Raw genomic sequence first — 26,273 nt, 5'->3', positions numbered from 1 at the left:
AAATTCATCGCTAATTACATAATTATCCCCAAGCCATTTTGCTAGTGCTGCAGCTAAGGAGAATGTATTCATTTAAATTATTAAACAGATTAAGCATTTAACTTTCTCATGTTAGTTTATCAAACTTCATTTTAAATAAAATTAATATTTTACTTTATGTCCAACACACAAGGTTTCAATGTTTTCTTCATGGTAGAAGTGAGGGGACTTTTTTGAGTCAGGGGGCCACTGACCCACAGAACAATCAGTTGGGTACCTTACAAGTGAGAAGTGGAAAAAAAACTCTTTCAAAACCCGCCAACCGTCACTGATGTAACCCACAACTGACACCTCAATCCTCTGGCACTCCAGCCCCATGGGATGAGGGAAAGGGACAGAGGACTGATGTTCAGGGCTTCCTATAGGCCAGATGTGTTTTTCTGGAGTTCCGAAGTGGATTTTGTGGACCCCCCCTTAAGCTCTGGGATGGGAACAAAAATTGGGGTTTCAGTGTGTGGGATGGCTGCTAGTGAGTGGGGTAGGGATGGGGGTGGGCGGGAGATGGGGTACAGGAGAGGTGAGATTGCGAGGTCTGGGTGGAAGGTAGTTTGCAGAAGCTGGCTTGGGAGTAGGCTGTTTGGCCAGTGGGGAGGGAGCGATAGTAAGGGAGGGTGCAGTCTGTGGACAGGAGGAGGAGTACAGGAGCCAACGGTAGCTGCAGGGACAGGCTTGGGGGAGGGAGTCTGGCCAGGAAGGGAGAGCACAGGAGCGGAATGGGGATAGGGTGTCTGGCCTAGGAGAGGGGTGCCTGAGCTAGCTGAGGGTGTGAGGTCCTGGCAGGGGAGGTGGTGAGGTGAGGGGGATAGGAGTGCAGGGGTCTGGGCATGAGGTGGATGCTTACCTGTCTTTTCATCCCCGTTGCTCCCATTGGCCAGCCCAATGCAGCAGGGAGCCCATGCTGGTTGGAACACCAGCTCCAGCTTCCCACTCACAGGGCATGGTGGGGGGTGGGAAATGAAGAAAGCCCGGACCTTGCCTGCCAGACTCGGCTTGTGGAAAGCAGCAGAGCAAACTGCTCCGTCCTCTCATCCATAAGAAACTACCCCGGTCTCTCAGCCATCCTGCCAGATCCCACCATCCCAGATTGAGGCTGTAGGAGGAGCCGGGAAACTGGTGCACGGCGCGTGTTAGGGCACGTCTAAATGACATGCCTCTTTCTAAAGAGGAATGTAAATGAGGCTGATTGAAAATTCAAATGAAGCGCGAATTTACAAATCTCGTTCTTCATTTTAAAAATCACGTGAGTGCTTTTTCGAAAAAGGGTGTTTCATAAAAGAAACCACAGTTTAGATGGGGTTCTTTCAGGGGGAAAAAACCCAACCCTTTTCCGAAAGAATCCATACTCCTGAAAAAATGAGGTGTATGGGTTCTTCAAAAAAGGTTTTGTTTTTTTGTTCTAAAGAACCCCGTCTAGACTGTAGTTTCTTTTCGAAAAAGCGCTCTCATGCGATTATGCAAATAAAGTGCAAGATTTCTAAATCTGCGCTTCGTTTGAATTTTTGATTGGCCTCATTTACATTCCTCTTTCAAAAGAGGAATGTAGTTTAGACATAGCCTTAGTGTCTTTGGGGATTGGCAAGCTACGTTCTGATCCGGTGAGTCCCAGTGGCAGAGAGGGGTGCCCGGCAGGGTGCGAGCACATTGTGCTGGAGCCAAGGCCAGCCTCCCACACACATCTATGTGGAGCCCATCCACGCATCAGTTGCTGCTTCCATGGCAAGTCTGTGGTAGCCTGGCTGCAGGGGGCCTTGCACTGCAGCCCATGCCACGCTAAAGCTTTACTTGCCTGCTGCTGGGACAAAGTCTCTGGAGGAGGTGCTGCAGGAGCCTGCTGGGAGCCAAGTTCCGCACACAGGCAGCCCCCACAACCTTGGCCGCTCCTGCTGCAGTGGAGACCTGGTGCCCACTGGTTCCCCATATTGGTAAGTGCAGAGTGCTGAGCCTACAATGTCCCCTTCCAGGGTGGGAGCTCTTCCTCTTGCTGTCCCCAGCTCTGTTCAGAGCCATGACTCGCCCTAGCCTCATGCTGGCCCGGGTGCCCAATCCTACTCCTGCCCCCTACCATCATTGGCCAGGAACTGATAACTGCGCCTACTAGAGGAGCAAGAAGAGTGCGAAATAGACAATCCCAGCCATGACTTGCTGATGCCAATGCTGCTCCAGCCACCTCCCTCCCACTCTGGGAGGTGGACAATGAGCTCAAGCCGTGGACAGCTCTTTGAGAACCACTAGCTTAGAGAGAGTATATCCTTATTAAGGATTCTCTCCTGGAATCAAACACATCGTAATGGTCAGTGTAGATGGCACTGCCTGTTGGTGGAAATGCTTGTCTGTCTTAATGCTAAATTGTCTTATGTTGTTGGTGGGTGGGTGGGTGGAAGTGGGAAAATGGGAGGAAATTAAATTCTACTTGTGTGTGCTGGGTGGGTACTTAGAATATTCATATCTATTTGATTTCTCTATAGATATTCTGCGATTGATGACAGTAGCTTTAAGATGGCAAAAGCACTGATTCAGGCTGCAGGGCTAAAAATAGCAATGTAGACATTTAGGCTCTGGCGGGCACTTTCCTGAAGTTTTATAGTACTGCAGCCTGAGCCCTGTGAACCCAAAACAGTTGACCCAGACTAGCAACAGCAGTACCATAGGTCTTTATTACAGCGTAGACATGACTTAAAAACACAAGAACCTTCAGGAGGTAGCTAAGTTGCTCTGTACAGGATAAAGTTAAAAAACAACAAATGGTCTGGTAGCACTTTATTGACCAACAAAACATGTAGATGGTATCATGAGCTTTTGTGGGCATCTGAAGAACTCCCATCTTCTGAAGAAGTGGGCTATGCCCGCAAAAGCTCATGATACCATCTATGTGTTTTGTTAGACTTTAAGGTGCTTCTAGGCTGTTTGTTGTTTTTTAAGTTTTCACTTACAGTAGAGCACCCATAGAGACACTACTTGAAGAAGTAGCAAAATTACACTGTAATTACAATTAAATGTGCATTCTGTGTGGTAGCAAATGGATTAACATACGGATGGCATTGACTTTGTATAATGCTATGCAAGCTTAACAGAAATCTGTCAATGCATAGCTCCATGCTCAGTCAAACACAGTGTGTCATCTTAGGACCACTTCTTCAGATACCCACAAATCTCATGATACCATCTACATGTTTTGTTAGTCTATAAAGTGCTATCAGACCATTTGTTGTTTTTTTAAGTTTAAAAAGGCAAAACCGGCAAAGGCCAGAAGGGGAAAAATAAGATCTGTGACATACAAATGCTATGGAAGTGTCCACACGAGGAGCCGGCAGGGGAGTTAGTGTCAGTTCCAAAGAGTTAGGTAATGTAAGTGACAGTGATATTTCAGATCCGTGGAGAATTGTGGAAAGTCAAGACTAGATGCCTAGAAAGAGTGAGCAGGGAAGTAGGCAGCTGTGCAGTGAGAGTTAAGGTAGAGTAAGTCAATTAGAAGTTTATTCTCTTTTTAGCAAAATGAAAGTTGCCTGTTACCTAATTCTGTTCTTAAAATATTCCGTTTAACAAGCTCAACTACATTTAAATGTTTTTTTTTTAAACAGGCATCAAACAAAAAAACAAACAGCGCTCCTCCCCCAGCACAGCTATCTAAAATCAAAGTACCTGCTCCACAGACTGTACTGAAGAAGGAAAAACGGCAGAGTTCTTCAAGGTTTAATGTTAGCAATAACAGAGAACTCCAAAAACTGCCAGCTTTAAAAGGTATTTTTTTCTTTCTTTTATGATTTTGTTAAAGCTTTGGCATTCTTAGGGGTAAATTAATATACAGTTCAGTTCTCAAAAGTTGGCTTTCTTTGATATAAATGACTTCTATTACAACTGAAATGAAGATTTCCTAATGAGTCCTCTCCCCCACCAAAATAAAAAAATGAAGGTTTGTATGTGTGGTCTCACTTGAGCGCAGTTTGACCAAATGGGTTTTGGGTACAAGAGTAAGCAGGATTGAGAGAGGCTTAGGATTTCACACATCAAATCCCAAAAGCAGGCCATTGTTACCCTTCCTCCATCTCCCCCACTCCCTTTACAGCAATTTTTGAGACACTGTATTTTCATATTCAGTAGCTCTCCTCCTAAGCACATGCCATCCCCTCCATGCAATCCTATTCAGGACCAGCTCTAAACTAACCTTTGTAATTTAGTATACGTGGAGCCCCTTCTGTGAGCCTAATCTGTCTGAATCCCTCTGGAGGGCTAAAGTGGTGTAGACTGAGGACCTTAAGTGAGCCCTCTGAATGTAAGTGAATTTCTCCCTTCTGATTATTTAGAATGAAGTCTTAAGTTTTGAAACCAACTGACCAGTTTTGGTGAAGGGAGAAAGTTTACCCCCCCACCCCCCATAGAATAGTGATAGAAATGTAGCCGTGTTGGTCTGGTGTAGCTGAAACAAAAAACAGGACTATGTAGCACTAAAAACTAACAAGATGGTTTATTAGGTGATGAACTTTCGTGGGCCAGACCCACTTCCTCAGATCAAAGGATCTTGATCTGAGGAAGTGGGTCTGGCCCACGAAAGCTCATCACCTAATAAACCATCTTGTTAGTCTTTAAAGTGCTACATAGTCCTGTTTTTTCTTTTTTTTTTTTTTTTCATCGTGACACTTATTACACGAATAGGGAGGTAAGGCTCTACTGTCCTGTTTCCATGCAGATGACGATAGTGGTAAACAGAGGAAGAAAGATATTTTGTAGCAACTTATGTGCACTGCATTAGCAGAGCAGTTTCTAAATAGAACATTTCTTCATTTATTTCAAGTGGTTTTAACTGCTTTAAGACTGTTTGTTTATTTTATAGAACCTGTAAATTAAAAAAGTTTTGTGCTATATTCTGTAAATAACATTACCATATGCATCTCTTTATGTGTTCATCTATCCTGAACATTCCACCATAGTTACACAATGACATCTTTCTGTCTGTCTGTCTGTCTGTCTCTGTCTGAGGTGGTGAATTTAGTACTTTTGTTTACAGCCCTGGCATCCTTTCTTTACCCAAAAAAGAGCAGTATTAGTATGGCTTCTCCATATAGTTCTGCCAGTGTAATGAAACATGTTTGAGTGAGTGACGACCTCTGTGATAAGTATTATTTGGTTATTGTGATAGACACTGCAAAAACATCTAGCTGAAAGAAGCTCCCTGCTCAAAGTTTATAATCAAAGAATAAGATGAGAGAACACATAGGGAATGCAGGGCGTCCCCGTAGTAAGTGGCCCCGGTGTACATCCATTCTTCACTAAAGTAGTTGACTTTAGTCCTCCCATTCCCTGCTCTAAGTCATGCGCGCAAAAAAAAAAAAAAAACCATACCAGTTTGTGCAAATGGAAATCAGCCATAGGGAAAAACTTCCCTGCTTTAAGTATTTTTGCTATGTCAGTTTTTTAGAACATATCTTGGACTTATAGCAAGAACAACCTGTAGTTTATTGTCCATGTCAATTCAGATGCTGGCTTTAGCACTTCAACATTGACAGTCTGGTTTAGAGTTTGTCAAAAACAGTTCATTAAACGTTGATAAGAATCAGAGAGGTGAACAATTCTGTCCTACCATCAATTCCTCAAGCTAATTCTTGGATTCTAACCACTGATGTGCACTGTTGAAAACCTAAATGGATTATTCTGTAAGGGTTATGCTGTCTAAAGCACACACTCCTATTCTGTTGAGAAATTAGGCTAAGTTCCAGAATGGTCTGTTGTTAATGTTATGACTTTTGGGAAAGTTTTCTATGATGAAACTGAATTTGCAGGATTTTTTTTAACATAGGAAATGCTGTCTTAATTCTCCAGTAAAAATGTTCAAACAGAAGGATTACTAATTCTTCTTCGAGTGCTTGCTCATGTCCATTCCATTTATGTGTTCACATGCCACATGTCTGGACTGTTGGAGAGTTTTCCCTCAGGGGTACCTGTCTGGCCAGCAGGGGAGCCCCTTAGAGTGGCACCACTATAGCGGTGACACTCTTAAGGGGCTCCCCTGTTGGCCCTCCACCCCCTCATTACCTTCTTACTGCCCATGAATCTTGTTGGTGCTCTTATCTCGCTTGCTTGCAAGTGTGATTTCAGCAGTATTCACACCTAGTTAGCACTTAGTGGTCTACCTTTGTTCTCCAAGTTGCCCTTCCTTTTTGTTTGTTTAGTCTGAGTACTATTCTTTGTTAAAGTTAGTTAGTTAAAGTTTCCCTTGAGTTGGGGTTTGCCCATTATGTCCCCATCCCACCTATGCCATGGCCTCACGGCCCTGTGGGGACCTGCATGATTCATCAGTTTGTGGATGATACCAAACTGTTTAGGATAGTCAAGACAGAAACAGACTGTGAGGGACTTCAAAAAGATCTCACCAAACTGAGTGATTGGGCAACAAAATGGCAAATGAAATTTAATGTGGATAAGTACTGCACATTGGGAAAAATAACCCCAACTATATGTACAGTATGATGAAGGCTAATTTGGCTATGACACAGTATGCAGCGGCGGTCAAAAAGGCAAATAGGATGCTAGGAATTATTAAGAAAGGGATAGAAAATAAGACCCAGAATATCTTACTGCCCCTGTATAAAACTATGGTACGCCCACATCTTGAATACTGTGTACAGATGTGGTCTCCTCACCTCAAAAAAGGTATTTTGGCCTTGGAAAGGGTTCAGAAAAGGGCAACTAAAATGATTAGGGGTTTGGAACGGGTCCCATATGAGGAGAGGCTAAAGAGACTGGGACTTTTCAGTTTAGAAAAGAGGAGACTGAGGGGGGATATGATAGAGGTATATAAAATCATGAGTGGTGTGGGGATGGCGGATAAAGAAAATATATTTATTAGTTCCCATAATAGAATAACTAGAGGACACCAAATGAAATTAATGGGTAGCAGGTTTAAAACTAATAAAAGAAAGTTCTTCTTCACACAGCATATAGTCACCCTGTGGAACTCCTTGCCAGAGGAGGCTGTGAGGGCTAGGACTATAACAGAGTTTAAAAAGAAGCTAGATAATTTCCTGGAGGTTAGGTCCATAAAAGGCTATTAGCCAGGGGATAGAAATGGCCTCTGTCAGAGGCTGGAGAAGGATGGCAGGAGACAAATCGCTTGATCATTGTCTTCGGTCCACCCTCTCTGGGGCACCTGGTGCTGGCCACTGTCGGCAGACAGGCTACTGGGCTAGATGGATCTTTGGTCTGATCTTATGTTCTAAGATCCTACATTGATGCTAGAAGAAATTCCCTTCATGGCCCCAACCTAGTTTAGTGACTCTGGTATCCAATGCCTTGGGGACCATAACTTGGGGAACATACCTTGGTTTCTCTATTTCAGCTACCTTTCAGGTTGAACTTGTTGCCCCAGACATATGGCAGTCTTTTGCACTCCAACACGGCAGCATTGCATCGGATAGTAGTGTTTGGCTGAGGTTCCTGCTGTGTAATAGGAAGCCCTCCATCAGAGTGATTTACCTGGCCAAATGGAAGTGGTTCACCTGATGTATTGTGGACAAAGCTGTCCACCCCAAATGGACTTTTCTGCAGCTTATTTTTGACTGCCTCCTGCATTTTAAGCTCCAGGACTTGTCTTTTACATCAATGTCCGTTTAGCAGCCATCTTGGCATTCCACTTGCCTTTTGATGGCAGGTCAGTTTTCACTCAGGGTATGATGGCCAGATTCCTTAAGGGATTAGAGCATCTCCACTTGCAAGTCAGGGACCTGTCCCACCAAGGGACTTGAATCTGGTGTTGTCACAGTCATGGTTACTCTCTTCATGCTTATGGCTTTGTGCTTTCTCCTTCTCCTTTCTTGGAGAGTCATATTCTTAGTTCCACTGACATGGGACTCCTGAGTGTCTGAGATTAAGGCGCTCACCTCCAAAGCACCATACACTGTCCTCTACAAGGATAAGGTCTTGCTCAGATTGCACCCAGCTTTTCTTCCCAGTGTAGTCTCTCCATTTCACTTGAGTCAGGACACTTACATTATCTAGCTTTGGGAAGATCAATAAGTAGGAGGAATGTAGGCTGCATGTCTTGGATGTCTGGAGGATTTTGGCATTCTGTATTGACAGAAATCAGGTTATTCCATAAGTCAATCAGAACAATGCATGTAAATCTTGGCACCTTTGGGACAGCATTATTGTAGTGCTTTCTTGATTGTGGATTAGATAAGAAAGTAGAATAAAGTGGCCAAGATTTAAAAAGGACATAAATTGAAATAACTGCAGTCAGGATTGAGGCATTTTGTAAACAGTAAAATATAGATTTAAAAAAAAATATTTAAAAAATAGATGCCCTTATTTCACATTTGTTCAAGTAACGTTAATGAGTAAGAAAGTCAATTAAGGTTTAATTTAAGATGCCAAAATAAATGAACTCTTTTAAAGGACACTTCTGAATCTTGAAACTTTATAGTGTTGAAATATTCGATAGTACAAAATTTTTTTTCCCTAGCATAGCTTCATCTTAAGGCATATGTTTCTATAGTGACCACTTGCAGCTCTATTCTAGGGTATGCAAATTTAGTTCAAATTCAATACAAGATTTTTTGTTTGCACAGACCGATTGAAGTGCTTAAACCAGAGTATGCCATCTAGTGGGACAAACAAGTTTAGTTGTGCAGGTGGAATCTCTCTTGTCTGGTATCGTCCATTTTCTGGTATGATTTTGGTTAGCTGGATGTCCACTTACAATGGGTGTGGCCAAGTTTCTCAAGGTTCCATAAAGAGTATTTACAGCAATGTTCTGTGCTATTTAGCTCTGTTTTCCCCCTAAATACCTTCTAAGAGCCTGGTAAACAGTGGAAGTGTTGGTAATGATGCTACAATATTGACGTCCCTTGGTTGGGCAAATTCTCTGGTTCGGCACAGGTCAGGTCCCAGTGCTGCTGGATTAGAAAGGTTCAATCTGTACTGACAACAGGGAGCGCAGTATAGAGTGTTAGAGTGCAGTATAGTCTGGTTTCCTGCACTTCTTAGGTAGTAGATAAGAATTCTTAATTCCTTACCTTCCTTCAAGTGTTTTTACTGAGTAACAACAAGTAGTCCTATGGCACTTTATAGACTAACAGATTAATTTGGGCATAAGCTTTCATGAGAAAAAAGCACTTTGTCAGCTGGTTGCATCTGGTGGAGTGATTTTTACTTGGGAAAGCTTATGCCCAAATTGTTAGTTTTTAAGATGCCATAGGGATCATTGTTTGTGCAGGTACACACTAACACAGCTACTCCTCTGAGATTTTTTTTTTTTTACTGAATGGAATATATTAAAATTTTATACCCAGTCAAATAGGGTTCTTTACCAAGTGTAACTTTTTTCAGTGAATATTCTATGTAAACTTAAGATAATCGTGTGTTTAAAATTGATTAAATATAAAAGGGTGTTCTTTATTTCCCTTGCTCTATTCTAGAGTCTTGCAGGATCTCTTGACCAGTATGTGGTGCTCTTGCATATGTATTACAGGTTGAACCTCTCTAGTCTTCACCTTCGGGACATGACCAGTGCCAAACCAGAGAATTTGCTGGATTGTGGAAGGTCAATATTGTCTAGCACCATTACCAACACTTCCACTGTTTACTGGACTCTTAGAAGACATTTAGGGGTAATTTAGAGCTAAATAAGAGCACAAAATACTGAGAACCAGGACTGGTGACTGTAAACAAGTTTTATGGGGCTGCTGGAAACTTGACCACGTCCATGATAAATCATGCTGGACCTCAGATGTTGCTGGACCAGTGTGTGCCAGATTTGATAGGTTCAACCTGCATAATATCTAGTCTGTTTCCCCATGATGTATTTTTTCAGACACACATTTTGTCTGCATGTGTCAGAGGAAAAGGTGTTTCAAGTCTTGCAGTAGGCTTGTATAATATGTTATGCCTTTTTTAACGAACAGTTTGTCTACACTGAGCTGTGTGCAGACTATGGCACACTGAATTGGAGAGCTCCCCAAAATATTGCAGTCTGCCCCATGTGGATGCTGCTGCTGTGAACTGTGTATCTCCTTCATGTGAGGTGTATATACCTATTAGTTCATGCCAACAGCACTCACATGGGGTAGTTAAATTGCAACACTACAGCATGTGCTGAAATTTACACCATAATTCTTCCTGCAGTGCAGTGTTGAAGTAGCCTAAAAAGGCCATCACCAATAACAAGTTTTTGAAAAGCCAATTGTTGTTCAACTTTTATTTTTAAATACAGTTTACAGTTTTTCCTAGAAATGTTACTTACCTCTCTAAATTGGACTTCTGGCTTTGAAAAAAATGGATACAACTTGCAGATAAAGGTCTGTTTTAAGGTAGGATGAAATGAGTTAAGTTGAAAGATGTGCCCATAGACTTTGCTGTGAAGCCTATTTTTTATTAGTTTTTAGTGTGTGCAAATACATACTAATTATAGAGTGCTGAGCAGTTGACTGCTGTTTTCTTGATGTAGAATAATTGCATGTGAAATGACTGATTGGAGTCTGTCATCTCATTTTTGCTGAAGATTTTGCTGTGCATGCTTTATCAGCCCTTTCTTGAGTTTTAAGAAATCTGTCATTTGACTGACTTTGTTACTTTTGACACTAATGCCATAAATTTTAAAAAGCACATTCAATTGCGTATGTGCGCATCTATAAGGATGCTGTGTTTTTGAGCTGAAGACAACTTTAAACTTTTCTTTTTAGCCTGAGACTCTAGGTATATGCCAAAATCAAGCCCACTTTGGTGAAAGACTTTGCAAGTGAAGAGCTCTGAGATGGTGCCTCATCTTGTCTGCAAGACTGGAATAGGGAAACACATAATGAGATAAATCATCATTAAATGTCTTGGATTTATAATGGCTGCATAGCAAATAAGGTAGTTCTGGTAGTTTTCATTTTCTGTCAAAATTAAGTTTGACACAGATGCTGATACCACTAAAAAGAATCTGGAAAATGGCGATTGCCATTGTAGCAATTAAAGAGAATAAAATGTTCTTTGATAAAGTGGATGTTCTGAAAATGAAGAAAGTGGAAAAAGTGAGGCTTTCTGGAGTGCCAAAAAACGGAGGGAGCTTGTGCTAATCTCTAAAGTATAGTAAGCTGTACTACATAAATTATATTGTGTAAAGTGCAACTCCTTTGTTAATCTTGAATTTTCTTTTTTTAAATAAATACCTGACCGTGTATGCTAAAGAGAACATTGCTTTTGTTTGAAACAATGGATGAAAATTTGGTTTTGGAGGTAAAACTGACCTTGGTATGAATGTCTCAAAAACTGTTCCCCTTTTTCTAAAACCAAACAAAAAACAAACCAACCAAAACCAAACAAACAACCTCGTTTTTCACTGGAACATAATTGAAGTGAATGAATCTCTGGGAAATTGTGTGAGCGTAGTTTGTGAGTCAAATGTCCCTTCCCCCCCACCCTGAGCGGTCGTGTCTTTTCTAAGCACTTGAATATATCAAATAATGCACGTGCTATTAGAGACATCAACAAGAGGGTAGTTTTGGGTGACAGAAACATTTAGATGCAGTACTTTGGCAGTATCTTTTATGTGTGAAGTTTGATAATTGGGTATTCAAATTCAATTGCAGAGTAATAAAATTGTTTGTTAAAATACCAGACTTAAACATGTTATGCTGTTCACATTTAACTGAAGAATGGTATAATAAAAGATTTATTGTGCTAAGGTAGTGATAGATGTTAAATGGGAAAACTGATTAAATTTTAATTGGTCAGTGCTTCAATCTATAAACCATTGCTAAATACAGGCAGTCCCCGGGTTACATACAAGATAGGGACTGTAGGTTTGTTTTTAAGTTAAATTTGTATGTAAGTCGGAACTGGTACATATTGTAGGGGAAACTCTAGCCAAACATTTCTCCAGAGCTCAGTTTTATTCTCCCACACCTCACTTCCCTCAGTCCTTTAGTCTCAAGCTGAGGTGTCTGCTGAGAAAAGCCACTCCGCGTCTCCCTGGTCTGCTGGGGGGAAGCAGCTAGTGCGGGGTTGCCTCAGCCCGTTTGTAAGTAGGGATTCGATGTAAGTCAGATCCATGTAACCTGGGGACTGCCTGTACAGTTATGGGGAACAACTGAAACACTGTCCTTTGCCTGTGATCCATACTGTATTAATTTAGTATATAGTAATTGTTATGCTTCTTGTTTCAGCAATGAAATAATGTTAGAACAAAAATCATGTATAGAGGGTGGTGCTAAAAGTGTCTTTTGCTATCCAGTACCAAGTACATTGAGCAGCAACAAATGAAACTTTCATTGCATGGAAGAATTAGGGTATCTGAGAGGTTCTTCATCAGTGAGAAGTTACTACTCAGTTGTTCTGAACTTTGTTTTAAAGTACCATCCATAATTAATATATTTTAATTCTCCTATTGAATAAATTGACAAAAACTTAAATGAGATTATCCGATAAACTTGTAAAGCAACACAATGGCAGATTAAATTTAATGTTGATAAATACAAAGTATTGCATATTGGACAAAATAATCAGTCATACATATAAAATAAGAACTAATTAGCTAATAGTGTTCAAGAAAGATCTTGGAGTTACTGTGGATAGTTTTCTGAAAGCATTGGCTCCATGTAGTCAGTCAAAAAGTAACAGAGCTTTGTGAATCATTAAGAAATCAATAGATCCTGGAACATAACATATATTGTGTCTCTAACTTTCTCACCCATTACCAAGACAGTTTCCCCAATTATCACCTGTAATACCATTAACTCACAAACATCCCACTCTCCCTACCTTTAATATCAGCAATTCACAGACACTTACCTTCCTTCCTCCCCCTTCCCACCCCCCCGCATCCCCCTTCTGTTCTGCAATGTGATTTGTCCTTTTCATATTTGTTCATTTTTTTAATTGTATCCTTTGGTATATATGGTTGTGACTACTTTCTTCCACTATTTGATCTGAGGAAGTGGGTCTGGCCCACGAAAGCTCATCATCTAATAAACCATCTTGTTAGTCTTTAAAGTGCTACATTGTCCTACATTTTGCTTCTAACTTCACGGTATGCCGACATCTTGAATGCTGCATGCAAATGTGGTCTCCCCATCTAAATTAACATATATTGGAATTGAAAAAGATTTAGAAAAGGGCAACAAAAATGATTGGGGTAAGAAACAGCTACTGTGTGAGGAGGGATTAATAAGACTGGGACTTTTTAGATTGTAAGAGACATCAAACGGAGGGGATATGATTAAGCTCTATAATATCATGATTGGTGTGGAGAAAGTAAATAAGGAAGTATTATTTACTCATAATACAAGAACTAGAGGTCACAATGAAATTAATAGGCAGCAGGTTTAAAACAAACAAAAGGGAGTATTTCTTCACACAGCATACAGTCAAGCTGTGGCACTCTTTGCCAGAGGATGTTGTGATGGCCAAGATTATAACAGGGTTCAAAAAAGAACTAGGTGAATTCATGGAGGATAGGCCCATCAGTGGTTAGGAGCTAGATGGTGTCCCTGGCCTCTGTTTGCCAGAAGCTGGGAATTGACGACAAAGGAGGGATCATTTGATGATTCTGTTCATTCTTTGTGCGGATCCTTGGCCACTGTAAGAAGACACGATACTGGGCTAGATCAGCCAGTTTTGTGGCCAATGGGAGCTGTCTGAAGCAGAGACAATGCACAAAGTACCTCTTCCCCTCCACTCAAGCTTGTAGCTATTCATGGACACACGTGGCCCCTGCTGCCTGTGTGGGAGTGGGACAGATAGGGAGCCTGCCTAAGAATCCTGCTAGCTCTGTTGGCCAGAAGTCACCAGGTAAATCTCTCAGCCAGAGCCTGCTTCTGGCACCCTGGCCCCTCCCTTCTCTCAGTTCTCTGCCCCTCCCCCCACTCTTGCCTCCCTACTGCACATAACTCATGCCCCCTCCCAGATCCTGTACCCCAATCCCTGCCCTAGGTCATAACTCCTCCTGCCCAGGGTCACAACCTAACCCCTGCATCCCCTCTTGCAACCTAATCCCTTCTGCCAAGAACGCTTCTGCACTCAACCTCCAACCCAGACCCCACACTTCCTCCGTTAATATCATGGAAAAATGTGGCCCTTGGCCATTTTCTAAATTCTTGGACTGCCCCCCTCCCATCAAGAATTATTGCCCACCCTTATTTTAAATGGCCATTTCTTGTGTTAGCATATATAATATTAAACACTGTTTTTTAAGAGTTACAGGCAAAGTATTTAAAACAAGAATAACCCCCCTGCACTTTTACATTTTTCCAGCAAACCCCAAGGAGTATATAGTTGTGCTGAAGATTTTAAAGTTTTAGGCAAAACTGAGTAATCTAGCCCTGTAGGTAGCAGATGTTTGGATAGTTGAAGGTATTTATGTAGCTCACAAGTGCACCTGAGCAAGAAGGATGTGTATCCAGTTTAACTCAGTACTTTGCAGTGTTAAATGTAAGCAATAGACTTATACCTGTTCATGATAGTTAATACTCTTTCTTCTGTGCAAGTTTTTCTGGACTCTTAAAGATCTCTCTTTTTTTTTTAAGTTCCTACACAAGGCTATTCAGAACATATATTGTCTAAAATATATTTTTTTAAATCTTAATTTGAGACATAACAGCGATGCAAAATACAAATTTGTACATAGCTTTCCTGTTTGTTTTGTGTTTAACTTTTTTCAGTTCAACTGTCCTTTGATAACTTGTGCTTTTGAATGTTTTCAGGGTGATAAGTTAATTTTTGAGGAATTTGCTGTGTATTTTGGTCTTCAGATGCTCTGCGGCATTATAAATTCCATCAATAGATTTGAAGGACTTTAAGAAATCCATAGGAGCAGCTCTTTTTTAAAACTGTGGAGTTGTTCTAGCAAGCAGGAATCCAGTATTGCCAATTATTGGTAGACACACAAGAAGGCTATCACTATCTTCCCTTGAAAACTATTTCTTTAAAGGAAGACAAATTCTGGGATTGACAAATACTCTTGAAGAATTTGATGATTAATCAGCATATAAAATATACTTGATGAGAAATCTTAAGTTTTGAAATGAAAGAAAATAACAGTTACTTTTGGACATTGGGAGCCCTAATTAGGAATATTTTCCCTATCCCAATGAATAGGCGGACCCTTGAGGTACTTGGGGTGCTAAGTAGTTGCTTAGTATGCTCTGCTCATTAGTGAGGCAAAAGTTCCAACTTGAGAGAGCTGCCACAAAGGCTCTACCAGACCACATGGATTTACAGGCAGTCCCCGGGTTACATGGATCCGACTTACATCAGATCCCTACTTACAAACGGAGTGAGGCAACCCCGCACTAGCTGCTTCCCCCCAGCAGACCACGGAGACGCGAAGCTAGCGCCCCCCACAGCAGACCAGGGAGACGCAGAGCAGCTTTTCTCAGAAGACACCTCAGCTTGAGAATAAAGGACTGAGGGAAGTGAGGTGTGGGAGAATAAAACTGAGCTCTGGAGAAATGTTTGGCTAGAGTTTCCCCTACAATATGTACCAGTTCCGACTTACATACAAATTCAACTTAAGAACAAACCTACAGTCCCTATCTTGTACGTAACCCGGGGACTGCCTGTATTTGTAAAAACTAAATCTGTTGAGGTTGGTGGACTCTTGGGTATCAGAGTATTGATACCAGATTCCGCCAAGAAGGAACAGTGGCAATTAAAAATGACAATTAAAAATAAGGAGCCCTGTGTTATGAAGACAGTGCTCTTGGTGTTGGAGTGTATTTTCAGGAGGCTGTAATAAGAGTCCAAAAAACTATAGGTTAATATATTTCTGGAGTCTGACTCTGGCTTAATTGAAGACATTTAGCCTGTCCTGCCTTCCTGCAGATACAGGATGCAACTCAAACTTGTCCATGGGGCTTGGTCACATACTTTCTCCCCTCACTCTGGAATGCCTGCTTCTGAATGTAGCAGCTCAGCATGTGCACGTGCATATATACACTCCCACCCTCCCTTATCAGTTGCTGTCCTGATTTTTAAACATTTTTGGTGTAGCGATTAACTATATTCTCTCTCTGCCCTTCCCTCTCCATCCTTCTGACTGATATTTTGAGGAATGGGATGTCAGTTTACCAACCTTTCTCTTTTGCTTCTTCTACCATTACCCATTATGATTAGATAGAGCACCTCATAGCCTCTTTCTGCTCCATTGGTAAGAAGATCCACAAATGGGCAGTTGTTCTACAGTACCCCCAACTCACAGATCTTCTCTCTGCTAGGGGAAAAGCTTAATCCCAATGGCAAGCACCTGTATCAGAGGCAGCAGAGTAGTAGGGGGCTCCCCGGAGTGAGGCCAGGAGCGCACTGGCTGCCAGCCCTGCCCTTGGGGACCATTGAATAATCATGTAACCACTAAGATTTTGTGCGGTTATACGATTGAATTCAACAGTATCTAAAATCCTTACTTCTTGAAGGGAGAGTGGACAGATTTCATTATGGTAATGGAAGGGGGTGGATGACAGAAAGTTTGGTCACTATTGATCTTGATTTTCCTTCTTCCTTTGATTCAGTATAAAATATATTGTATTCAAGTGCAGATTATTTCTCTGTTTGAAAGCATTGAGACTCTAAATGCTTTGAGATTTCTCAAAAAATATTATGCTGGGCATTGATTTCCTTTTCCCAACATTACAGAAACCCCTCTCTTTTGCTCTTTGAACATTTTTTTGGAATCTCTGAATCCTATCATTAAATTTATGGGTTAGATTTTACTGAGATTCTTTCCCCTGATTGAGGGGACACATTACTTTTATGAGATTTCCTTCAAAAATACCTCTAGGTCACTGATGCACGTGTGTGAATAAGGAAATTATCAGTCTGAAACAACCCTCTTTTTAGTTAAGACTTATTGGTTGCGCTTTTTTCTTTAAAAAAAAAAAAAAAAAAAAAAAAAAGATTCCTTTCCTTCAACTGAAATTAGAGGTGATGGTGGAAATCAAATTTCAGGTAGAAGTGTTTTCAGAAAAGCCCATGACTGGACACTTCCTATATTGCACCTTATTCTTCTTTTGAAAGAGCCCAGTATTAGGAATCGTAACTTACAAATATATTCACATGTCTTACAACAAAGCTAACTCTTTATCTTTGTTAATTTGCACAAACTACGGGTTGGGCAATAATTTTTGATGCAGGGGAGCCACTCCAAGAATTTGGTAAGTGGTTGTGGGCCACACTCTTCCATGATATTAAAGGAGGAGGTGCAGGGTCTGGGATAGAGGTTGGGTGCAGAAGGGAGCTTGGGATAAGGGATTGAGATGCAGGAGGGAGTGGGGTTCTGGGAGGGAGTTTGAGTGAAGGAGACAGTTGACCTGGGGCACTGGATTGGAGTGCAGGGGTTTGGGTTGTGATCTAGGGCAGGAAATTGGGATACAGGAGGGGATGCAGAGGTTTGTGTGGTGAGCTAGGGCAGGAAGGGATTGTGATCTGAGGCAGGCGATTGGGGTGCCAGATCTGGGAGGGGATATAGGTGCAGGAAGGGGGCAGAGGGTTGGGAAAGAGAAGGGTTGGGATACCAGAGGCAGGCTCTGGCCAGGAGGCTTACCTGGGGGTACGTCTAGACTACAGGGTTTTGTCGACAGAAGTTTTGTCGACAGATACTGTTGACAAAGCTTCTGTCGACAAAGAGCGTCTACACTACATTCAGTTCTGTCGACAAAGCAAGCTGCTTTGTCGACATGGCAGTGTAGACGCAAGGACAGTTTACATGCAATAACACCCTCTGTCGACAGAACGCGTTATGCCTCGTAAAATGAGGTTTACCAGCGTCGACAAAACTGCTGAGTTCTGTCGACGTTATGTCGACAGAACTCAGCGGTAGTGTAGACGCAAGTATAGTTTTGTCGACAAAAGTCCACTTTTGTCGACAAAACTCTGTAGTCTAGACACACCTGGGTGGTGGTCTTCAAGTGATGTCCCTGTGGGTGCTCCGTTGTAGGCATCAAATCATCCCAGTGCCGCAGATGGGAGTTTTCTTGAGCAGTGAGCTGCCAGACTGCGCATGTGCAGCACACGCTCTGCACCATTTGCACCCTTTTGATGATGTCTCGCATGGTCCGGCTCCCAGTAGTTCCTCCTTCGCCTCCCGCGGTCACAGACAGAGCGAGCGTGACTCCTCAGGAAAATCCTGACAGGAATATAGTATATAGTTGTTATTCATAGTTAGTTTCTTAGTTAATATAGTTAAAACAAAACCCAGTTATTATTTTTCTTAAAATAGTTTATAGTTAGCTATGCCGGGTTCCCCCGGTTTTAAGAAATGCACCACATGTTATGATGCCATGCCTGCATTGGACAGGCACACCAAGTACATTAAGTGCCTTGGCGAGGCTCATGTGTCTCAAAATGAGCCCATTGTGCCAAGTTGACAGTCAGAGCGTGTAAGGACAGGGAGATGAGAATAAAGATGTTCCTTTCTGACAAGGTGCTTTAACAGCCAGAACATTCTCCCATTGTCTCCACTCTGCAGTCTCCGAGGGTACGTCTACACTAGCCCCCTAATTCAAGCTAGGGAGGCTAATGAGGGCGACCGAAATTGCTAATGAAGCGCTGGATTTAAATATCTCACGCTTGATTAGTATATTCCCGTCTGGTCGCCATTTTGGAAACTGACTAGCCCGAAGTAACTGCCTGCGTCTATACGCGGCAGAGAAGCAGGTTTCCGAGATAAACCCTTAGTTTGAATTAACTGTTACTCCTCGTGGAATGAGAACATCCCCGCGCTTCATTAGCAATTTCGGTCGCCTTCATTCACCTCCCTAGTTCGAACTAGGGGGCTAGTGTAGACGTACCCCGAGAGCAGAGAAAAGAAAGGCTGTTGTCCCACAGTCAGCTCCGGTCCAAAAGAGCATCACCAGCCCGCTCTTTACCGGCAACTCATGTAAGTGTCAGTGATAAGCCCAGCACATCTGGCACTGCGGCCCCCAAGCATGAGTCCCTCTCTGAGCTGAAATACCGACAAATCCAAAACGGCACCATCAGTGGTCATAACGGTCCATCGGTCGGCACCTCCAGCAGCAGCACCGATTATTTCGGTACCAACAACATTGGCATCAACAGTGCATGTGCAGACAACATCAGCCAACAACATCGGCACCGACTACATCAGCACAGATTATCCACGTATCGACATTATCGGCACCACAGACCTCGGTGCCGCGCGCTTCAGCACTGTCCATTCATATGACTACTTCTCCAGTGCCAAGGGCTTTGATGCAGACAGCATGTATATCCTAAGCACCATACATCTCATTACACCCCTCCGCACCCAAGAAAACACCTTATCAGTCCATTTCAATACTACCAATGAGCCCCAAATTGCTGACATTTTCACCGGAACTGTCTTTGGCACCGCTGTCTCTATATTCTACTCATCTGCCAGCAGATAACAGGGGCTGTTCCCCTCCTGGGCAAACCAGATGTCACCCATTGAGATACTGTTCATCACCATCCACCTACACAAGATATTCACATCATTCTCCTCCTCCTCCTCCTTCAAGGGGATCACCACAGTCTCCTCATCTTCCGGTACACCACCAGATGCATCACAGAACCAGATACTCATCTTGTTACGCTTCTCTGACACGATTTTACCATAGACCCACTGTGACGTAGTGGGGGTGCTGTCTGCTCTGTAACCCGCGGTCCCCCTGCGCTATGATGGAAAATTCTCACTAGCTCTGCCAAATGTGTATTAACCCAAACACCCAGGCTCAGCCTCCCAGGGAAAAAAAAAAAAAAAAGGGCAAAAGCCAACACCCGGTTGGGAGGCAAAGCTAAAAAAAAAGTTTTTAGTTTGTCTGGTATCATGAAAAAAGCAGCCTAAGCAAGGGGCTGGAATTTAGGTGCCCAATCTCCCCCATCTCAAGGGGGGCTAAGGCATCCTAGGCCTGCCCTGTAACCAAATTACATCTATGTTGTGCTGTATCCTAAAAAAGTAATAAACTCTCTCTGTTCTACTGGCTGGAAAAGTCTGTTCATGCCACTATGGGAGTGCAAAAGGCAGAAAAACCCCAATGTGCCACCACACCCACATTCTACTTGTACTATTCTAGACATGACCCACCTCGACATGCTTATTACCTCACCTATGACTATTCTTGCTGTCAGTTACCAGGCTTCCGGTGTTCCCTCAGTTGCCCCTCGATCCTCTCATACCTATGGGGTCATGAGATCATCACTCAGTGCTCCCTCTATGGTGCTCCATTCTGAACTGGAAGAAGGGCACTTATCAGAGGTTGAGGTGGAGTAGCATCCACCAGACGTTTCACCAACTGACCAGTCATCGTCATCCCCTGACAAAGCAGTCATCCCTGGTGACCAATCCCCTACTGATGATCTTAGGCAATTTCAGGAGCTCTTTAAGAGGGTGGCTGTATCTCAGGACATCACTCTAACAGAAGTACCTGAAAAGCAACACAAGTTGCTTAAGAATCTTCAACCATCACAATGGGGAAAAGTTGCAATACCAATTGACAAGGCCATCATGGAAGTAGCTGATTAAATTTGGCAGACTCCAGCATCAGCACCACCAACTAACAGAAGAGCGGACAAAAGATATTTTGTCCCTCCAAAGGGAGCTGACTTCTTATTCTCCCACCCTCATCGGTGATAGACACGGCTCAGCACAGATCCAAACTCCCTCAATACAGAAACATGGCAGAAGAAGATAAATGCATGGACCTTGCTGGCAGAGAACTATTCTTGTTCAACCTTACTCTTGTGTATGGCTGACTTCGCAGCATTGCTTTCTAATCATAATTTGGATAATTACACCAAACTCACGTTTGAACACTTACCTGAATCTAGGAGAACCATTCTAAAGTCCATAGTTCAGGAGGGCTACACTTCTATAACAGCCCTCCAAATAGTGCTGGACAGAACACACACTAACCAGGGCTACAGCTATCTCCGTAGCTATGAGGAGAACTTCTTGGCTACAACTGGCGGGGGTCCATCATGAGCTGCAGTCGAAGGTCGAAGATCTTCCTTTTGACAGACAAATTATTTGCTGAAAAGACAGACGAGGTGTTGCATTCTAGTAAAGACTGTAGGACAACACTACGAACACTCAGGATATAGACTCCCCCATACCATCGAAAGCAATACCCATATCAAAAGCAGCGGGAGTTCTCCTACCCCAGATACCAACAGTGCCCTTTTGACCAATCTAAGGGCAAGCAACATCCGCAGAAGGGATGATCACAGGGTGCTTGTTATACCGGCAACCGGGTGAACAAGTAGCAAGTTTGACCTGTTGGACAAGGGTCTGCAAAATAGTCCCATCTCTCCCGAAGCACCACAGTCTTTTATCATCATTTAAAGTCTTTCTTTCTGCCATCGCTGGGCTGCTACCACAATGGACCTCTGGGTCCTCAAAATTAGAACATCAGGGTATACCATCCCCTTTACCACACTTCCCCCCCCCCCATTCCTCTTCAGGGACTCCTCTCTCAAAGACCTACTAAAGCAGGAGGTACAGCAACTGCTAAGCCTAGGATCAGTGGAAATAGTACCCAAGGACTTCAGAGGCAAGGGGTTTTATTCCCATTTTCTCACATTGAAGAAAACAGGAGGATGGAGGCCTATTTTAGACCTCCGCAGACTGAATCGATATTTATGAAAGCAATGATTCAAGATGGTTTCCCTAGCGCCAAGAATTCCAGCGTTAGGGAAGGGAGACTAGTTTGCAGCCCTCGACTTGCAGGATGCCTATTTCCACATAACTATTCACCCCGCGCACACAGTTCCTCTGTTTCATAGTGGGTACAGATCATTATCAATACCGGGTGCTACCATTCAGCCTTTCCTTGGCTCCCAGAGTATTTTCAAAGACATTAGCTGTTGTCACGGCTTACCTTCGCAGAGAAGTCATGATCATTTTTCCGTCTCTCGACTAGTGCTTAGTGAAAAGCATGTTGGAAGTAGATACTCATCGCATGGTTGCAACGATCAAACAAGCATTCAGCTTGTTGGGCCTTATACTCAACATACAAAAATCAACACTGCAACCTACACAATCTCTAGAATTTATAGATGCGCACCTGGATTCAGTATGTGCAAGGGCATAACTCCCCATGCAGAGATTCCAAGCAATCCAAGAGTTGGTTACCATCAGTCCCACAGTCCCCATACTCGCCTGTCTCCAACTTACGGGTCACATGGCTGCTACAACTTATGTGGTTGACTATGCCCGCTTGCACCTTTGCTGTCTCCAGCATTGGCTTGCGACGGTCTATACTCATCATCACAAGAAGCAACTGTACATGCGGGTCTCTTCTCCGTCTCGCTTTGTACAGTCTCTCACATAGTGGACCAATTCCCACAATTTGTTAGCAGGAGTACCTTTTCATCGAGACCAACCATATGTGCACATAACTACTGATGCATCCCTCCTTGGATGGAGTGCCCATATGAATGCATGCCAATATAAGGATGATAGACCACACGAGACTTCTTTCCATATCAATTTATTAGAGCCCAGAGCTGTATTCAGTGCATGCAAGCATTTTGTAATGCACATTCAGGGAAAGGTTGTTAGAGTATTAACCGACAATATGGCAACGGTATATTACATCAACCGCCAGGGAAGCACCCTGTCCCACATTCTATGCACAGAAGCGGTCCGATTATGGAATTGGTGCATATGAAATATCACCTTTGTAGCTTCATACCTGCCAGGAGTAAATAATACAACAGCAGACACCCTTGGCAGACACTTTGCCCCCTACCATGAATGGGAACTGTACCCTCGTGTCCTACAATCCATCTTCCAATGCTGGGGCATTCCGAAAATAGACCCCTTCTCTTCCTATAAGAATGAGAAGTGTCACTATTACTGCTCAAGAGCAGGGATCGGACCAGGCTCTCTAGGGGATGTTTTTCTTCTCCATTGGAAGGATCCACTTTATATGCTTTCCCTCCTATCCCATTAATCCCCAAGGTGCTGGCGAAGATCACCAGAAACAAGGCGAGAGTCACCCTTATAGAACCCATTTTGGGTGTGTCAGATATGGTTTCCCAATCTCTATCTGATGTCTCCTCTGCCTCCTTACTACCTTCCAATTCAACATGATCTCCTGACTCAGAGCAGAGGAACTTCAACTGCTGCATCTCGCATTATGGTTCATCACTGGTTCTACCAGGAGGAACAACAATGCTCTGACCAGGTGAAGGAAGCGCTTTTGAATAGCGTAAGACAATCTACTAAAACTGCCTATCTGCAGGAATGGCGTAGATTCTCTATATGGTGCACTAACAAAAATCTAGATCCACACAATGCACCATTACATGAAATTTTGGGCTTTATACTGTCCCTCAGAAGGGCTGGTCTAGCTCTGTCTTCCTTAAAGGTACATCTCTCAGCTATCACTGCATTTCACCAGCGAGTAGAGGGATGGTCAGTCTTCGCCCGTCCCATCATGAAGAGGTTCCTAAAAGGCCTTTCCAATCTATATCCACCACACAGGCCACCACCACCATTGTGGAACTTAGAAATGGTGCTAGACACCCTTACTCGCCCACCGTTTGAACCCTGTACTATGTGCCTGCTGTCAATTATGACGCTAAAAGTAGTCTTCTTACTGGCAATTACCTCTGCCCGTTGAGTTAGCTAGCTAGCAGCCCTAAAGCCTTATGCCATCTTTAACAGAGACAGTGTGACACTGTCCCCATCCTTCATTTATTCCCAAGGTTTGTTCGGACTTTCATGTGAACGAACCTATCGTACTCCCTTTGTTCTACCCTAAGCCACACTCCACAGCAAAGGATAGTACTTCACTTATTGGACGTAAGGAGAGCCCTGGCATTCTATATGACAGGACGAAGCCTTTCCACAAATTGGATCATTTATCTCCATAGTGGAACGCAATAAGGGATGTCCGCTATTGTCATAACACATTTCCAAGATCATAGTGTCATGCATCACACAATGTTACCTGATGAAGAACAAACCACTACCTCAAACCATTAGAGCACACTCTACAAGAGTGACGGCGACTTCTACAATGTTTCTCCATAGGGTTCCCCTCGGAGATAGCTGCAGATTGGCTATGTGGTCCACTAATGATACATTTATTAAGCACTATGCACTTCTGGAGACTCTCTAATGATTGATACTACTGTGGCCTCCATTGTCTTGTCTACTGTTCTCAACCCTTAATCTGAGGCCTACCTACCAGTTAAACTGAGTACTGCTAAGTATTCACCTAGAGTGGAGCACTCACAGGGTCATCACTTGAAGAAAAAGAAGAGGAGGAAGTTACCTTGGTGCAGTAAGGATGGTTCTTCATGATGTGGGTCTGCATGGGTGCTCCACTACCAGCCCTCCTCCCCGCCTTGGATTTCTCATATCTTACAGGGGCATACTCAAGGAACTAATGGGAGCTGGACTGTGCGAGACATCAAAAGGGCATGAATGGCACGGAGCGCGTTCCGCACATGCATGGTCTGGCAGGTCACTGCTCAAGGAAAATTCCAATCTGTGACGCTGGGAGGACCTGACCCTTAGAGTGGAGCACCCGTGGGGGGACACAACTGGAAGAATCTTCGTTACTGCACCAAGGTGAGTAACTTCCTCATTCCTGACCAGCAGCCCAGCACCTTTCAAAAGCTGCCTGCCTGCCCCTCACCTGCACAGGTTACAGCCATGTACTCTGTGAATAACTACAAGCTCTGGAGGGGTGGGGGTGTGGTGCTTCTTGGCTGCCTGTTGTTCAAACAAGCAACTGGCCAGTGGGATTGTTTTGGGGGCGGGAGCAGCACCAAAGCGCCCCCCCCCCCCCCCGCATGCTCATTGTTTTCTGAGTGGCATGCGGGGGGGTAGGCAAGTGGGGGGAGCTATCCTGGGGCTCCCCGCAGTGTCTGTGGGCCAGATCTGGTGTCTTTAATAATGCGATTTTAAAAAGTTACAATTTCCATCTTAATCACATTGTTAAACAGTGATAAAATACCAATTTAAATTTATAATAAATACTTTCGATATTTTTCTACATTTTCAATTACAGCGCACATAAGTACCTTATAATATTCCTAATCACAAATATTTGCATTGTTGAAGCTCGTTCTTACTTTCAGGTGACAGCATTCTCTTGTAAATGTAAATAAACTTGTTGGCTTAGCAAGTCACTGAACAATAAGCAGGATTCATTGGACTTGAAGGCTGTAAAGTTTTATATTGTTTTAGTTTTCAGTGCACTTTATTAAAAAAAATCTGCATTTCTAAGTTGTATTTTCACGATAAAGAGATTATACTACAGTACATGTAGGGATGTTAGATAGCATGTGATTGAACAGTCATGTAACCGCATCAAAATTTTAGTGGTTATACAACTTTTCAGTAGTCCCCGGAGGTGGAGCCAGTGCACTCCCACCCCCGGGAAGCCCTCTGCCACCCCACACTGCTACCTCTGATACGGCAGCATGGGGTGGTAGGTGGGAGCCAATCTTCAGGTGGAGCTAGTTTAAAAACTGGCTTCCCGCTGATATGGAGGCAGCAACAGGTAAGGTAGTGGGTGCGTGCGTGCGTGCGTGTGTGTGTGTGTGTGAGAATGTGTAGTTGACAGGATTAATTGATAAGCCCTGGCTTATCGGTTAATTGTGACACCTTGACATCCCTAATTTGTATGAGATAAATTGAAAAATATTTTCTTTTTTACAATGCAAATATGTACACACTGTACACTTTGTATTTTGTGTTGTAATTAAAATTAATATATTTGAGTTAGTTGCTTAAGTTAACTGATTAACACTTCTAGTCGGAACCAATGAAACTGCATAGTTAAAATTGCCTTTAGTGATGCATCTTGACGTATTATAAAATGACTACATTTTTTACTTTGGATACACGAAAAGGCAGGACTGACAGAATTCTGCTGTTGAAAAACATTTGTGAAAATAATTAAACCAGTTAAAAATAATTAAACCTAATAATTAAACTTTTTCCTGGGTGTCTGGCTGGTGAGTCTTGCCTACATGCTCAGGCTTCAGCTGATCGCCTTATTTGGGGTCGAGAAGGAATTTTCCTCCGGGATAGATTGGCAAAGGCCCTAGAGGTTTTTCGCCTTCCTCTGTAGCATGGAGGATTCTCTGCATCTTGGGGTTCTTAAACCATTTGAGGACTTCAATATCTGAGAGATAGGTGAGAGGATTATTCTAGGAGAGGATGGGTGAGATTCTGTGGCTTGTAGTGTGCAGGTGGTCAGACTAGATGATCATAATGGTCCCTTCTGACCTTAAAATCTATGAGTCTATGAGCTTTATCACAAAATGTCTCC

At 43.0% G+C, this 26,273-nt stretch overlaps 1 protein-coding gene across 2 annotated transcripts in view; it reads left to right on the top strand.

Moving 5' to 3' along the window:
• PPP2R5C (protein phosphatase 2 regulatory subunit B'gamma) overlaps positions 1-26,273 on the top strand; it is a 178,403-nt gene that overhangs the window by 36,629 nt on the left and 115,501 nt on the right. For both annotated transcript variants that reach the window (XM_075926558.2, XM_014571983.4), the window contains exon 3: positions 3,618-3,777. In XM_075926558.2, the coding sequence (XP_075782673.1) occupies positions 3,618-3,777 (160 nt within the window). The remainder of the gene's footprint in view (positions 1-3,617; positions 3,778-26,273) is intronic.

The sequence above is a fragment of the Pelodiscus sinensis genome, chromosome 5 (assembly GCF_052426305.1).
Source record: "Pelodiscus sinensis isolate ZL-2025 chromosome 5, ASM5242630v1, whole genome shotgun sequence".
In the NCBI taxonomy this organism is placed as follows: Eukaryota; Metazoa; Chordata; order Testudines; family Trionychidae; genus Pelodiscus; species Pelodiscus sinensis.
Note: the sequence above shows the minus strand (reverse complement) of the source record. Positions and strands in the feature narration are given on the sequence as shown.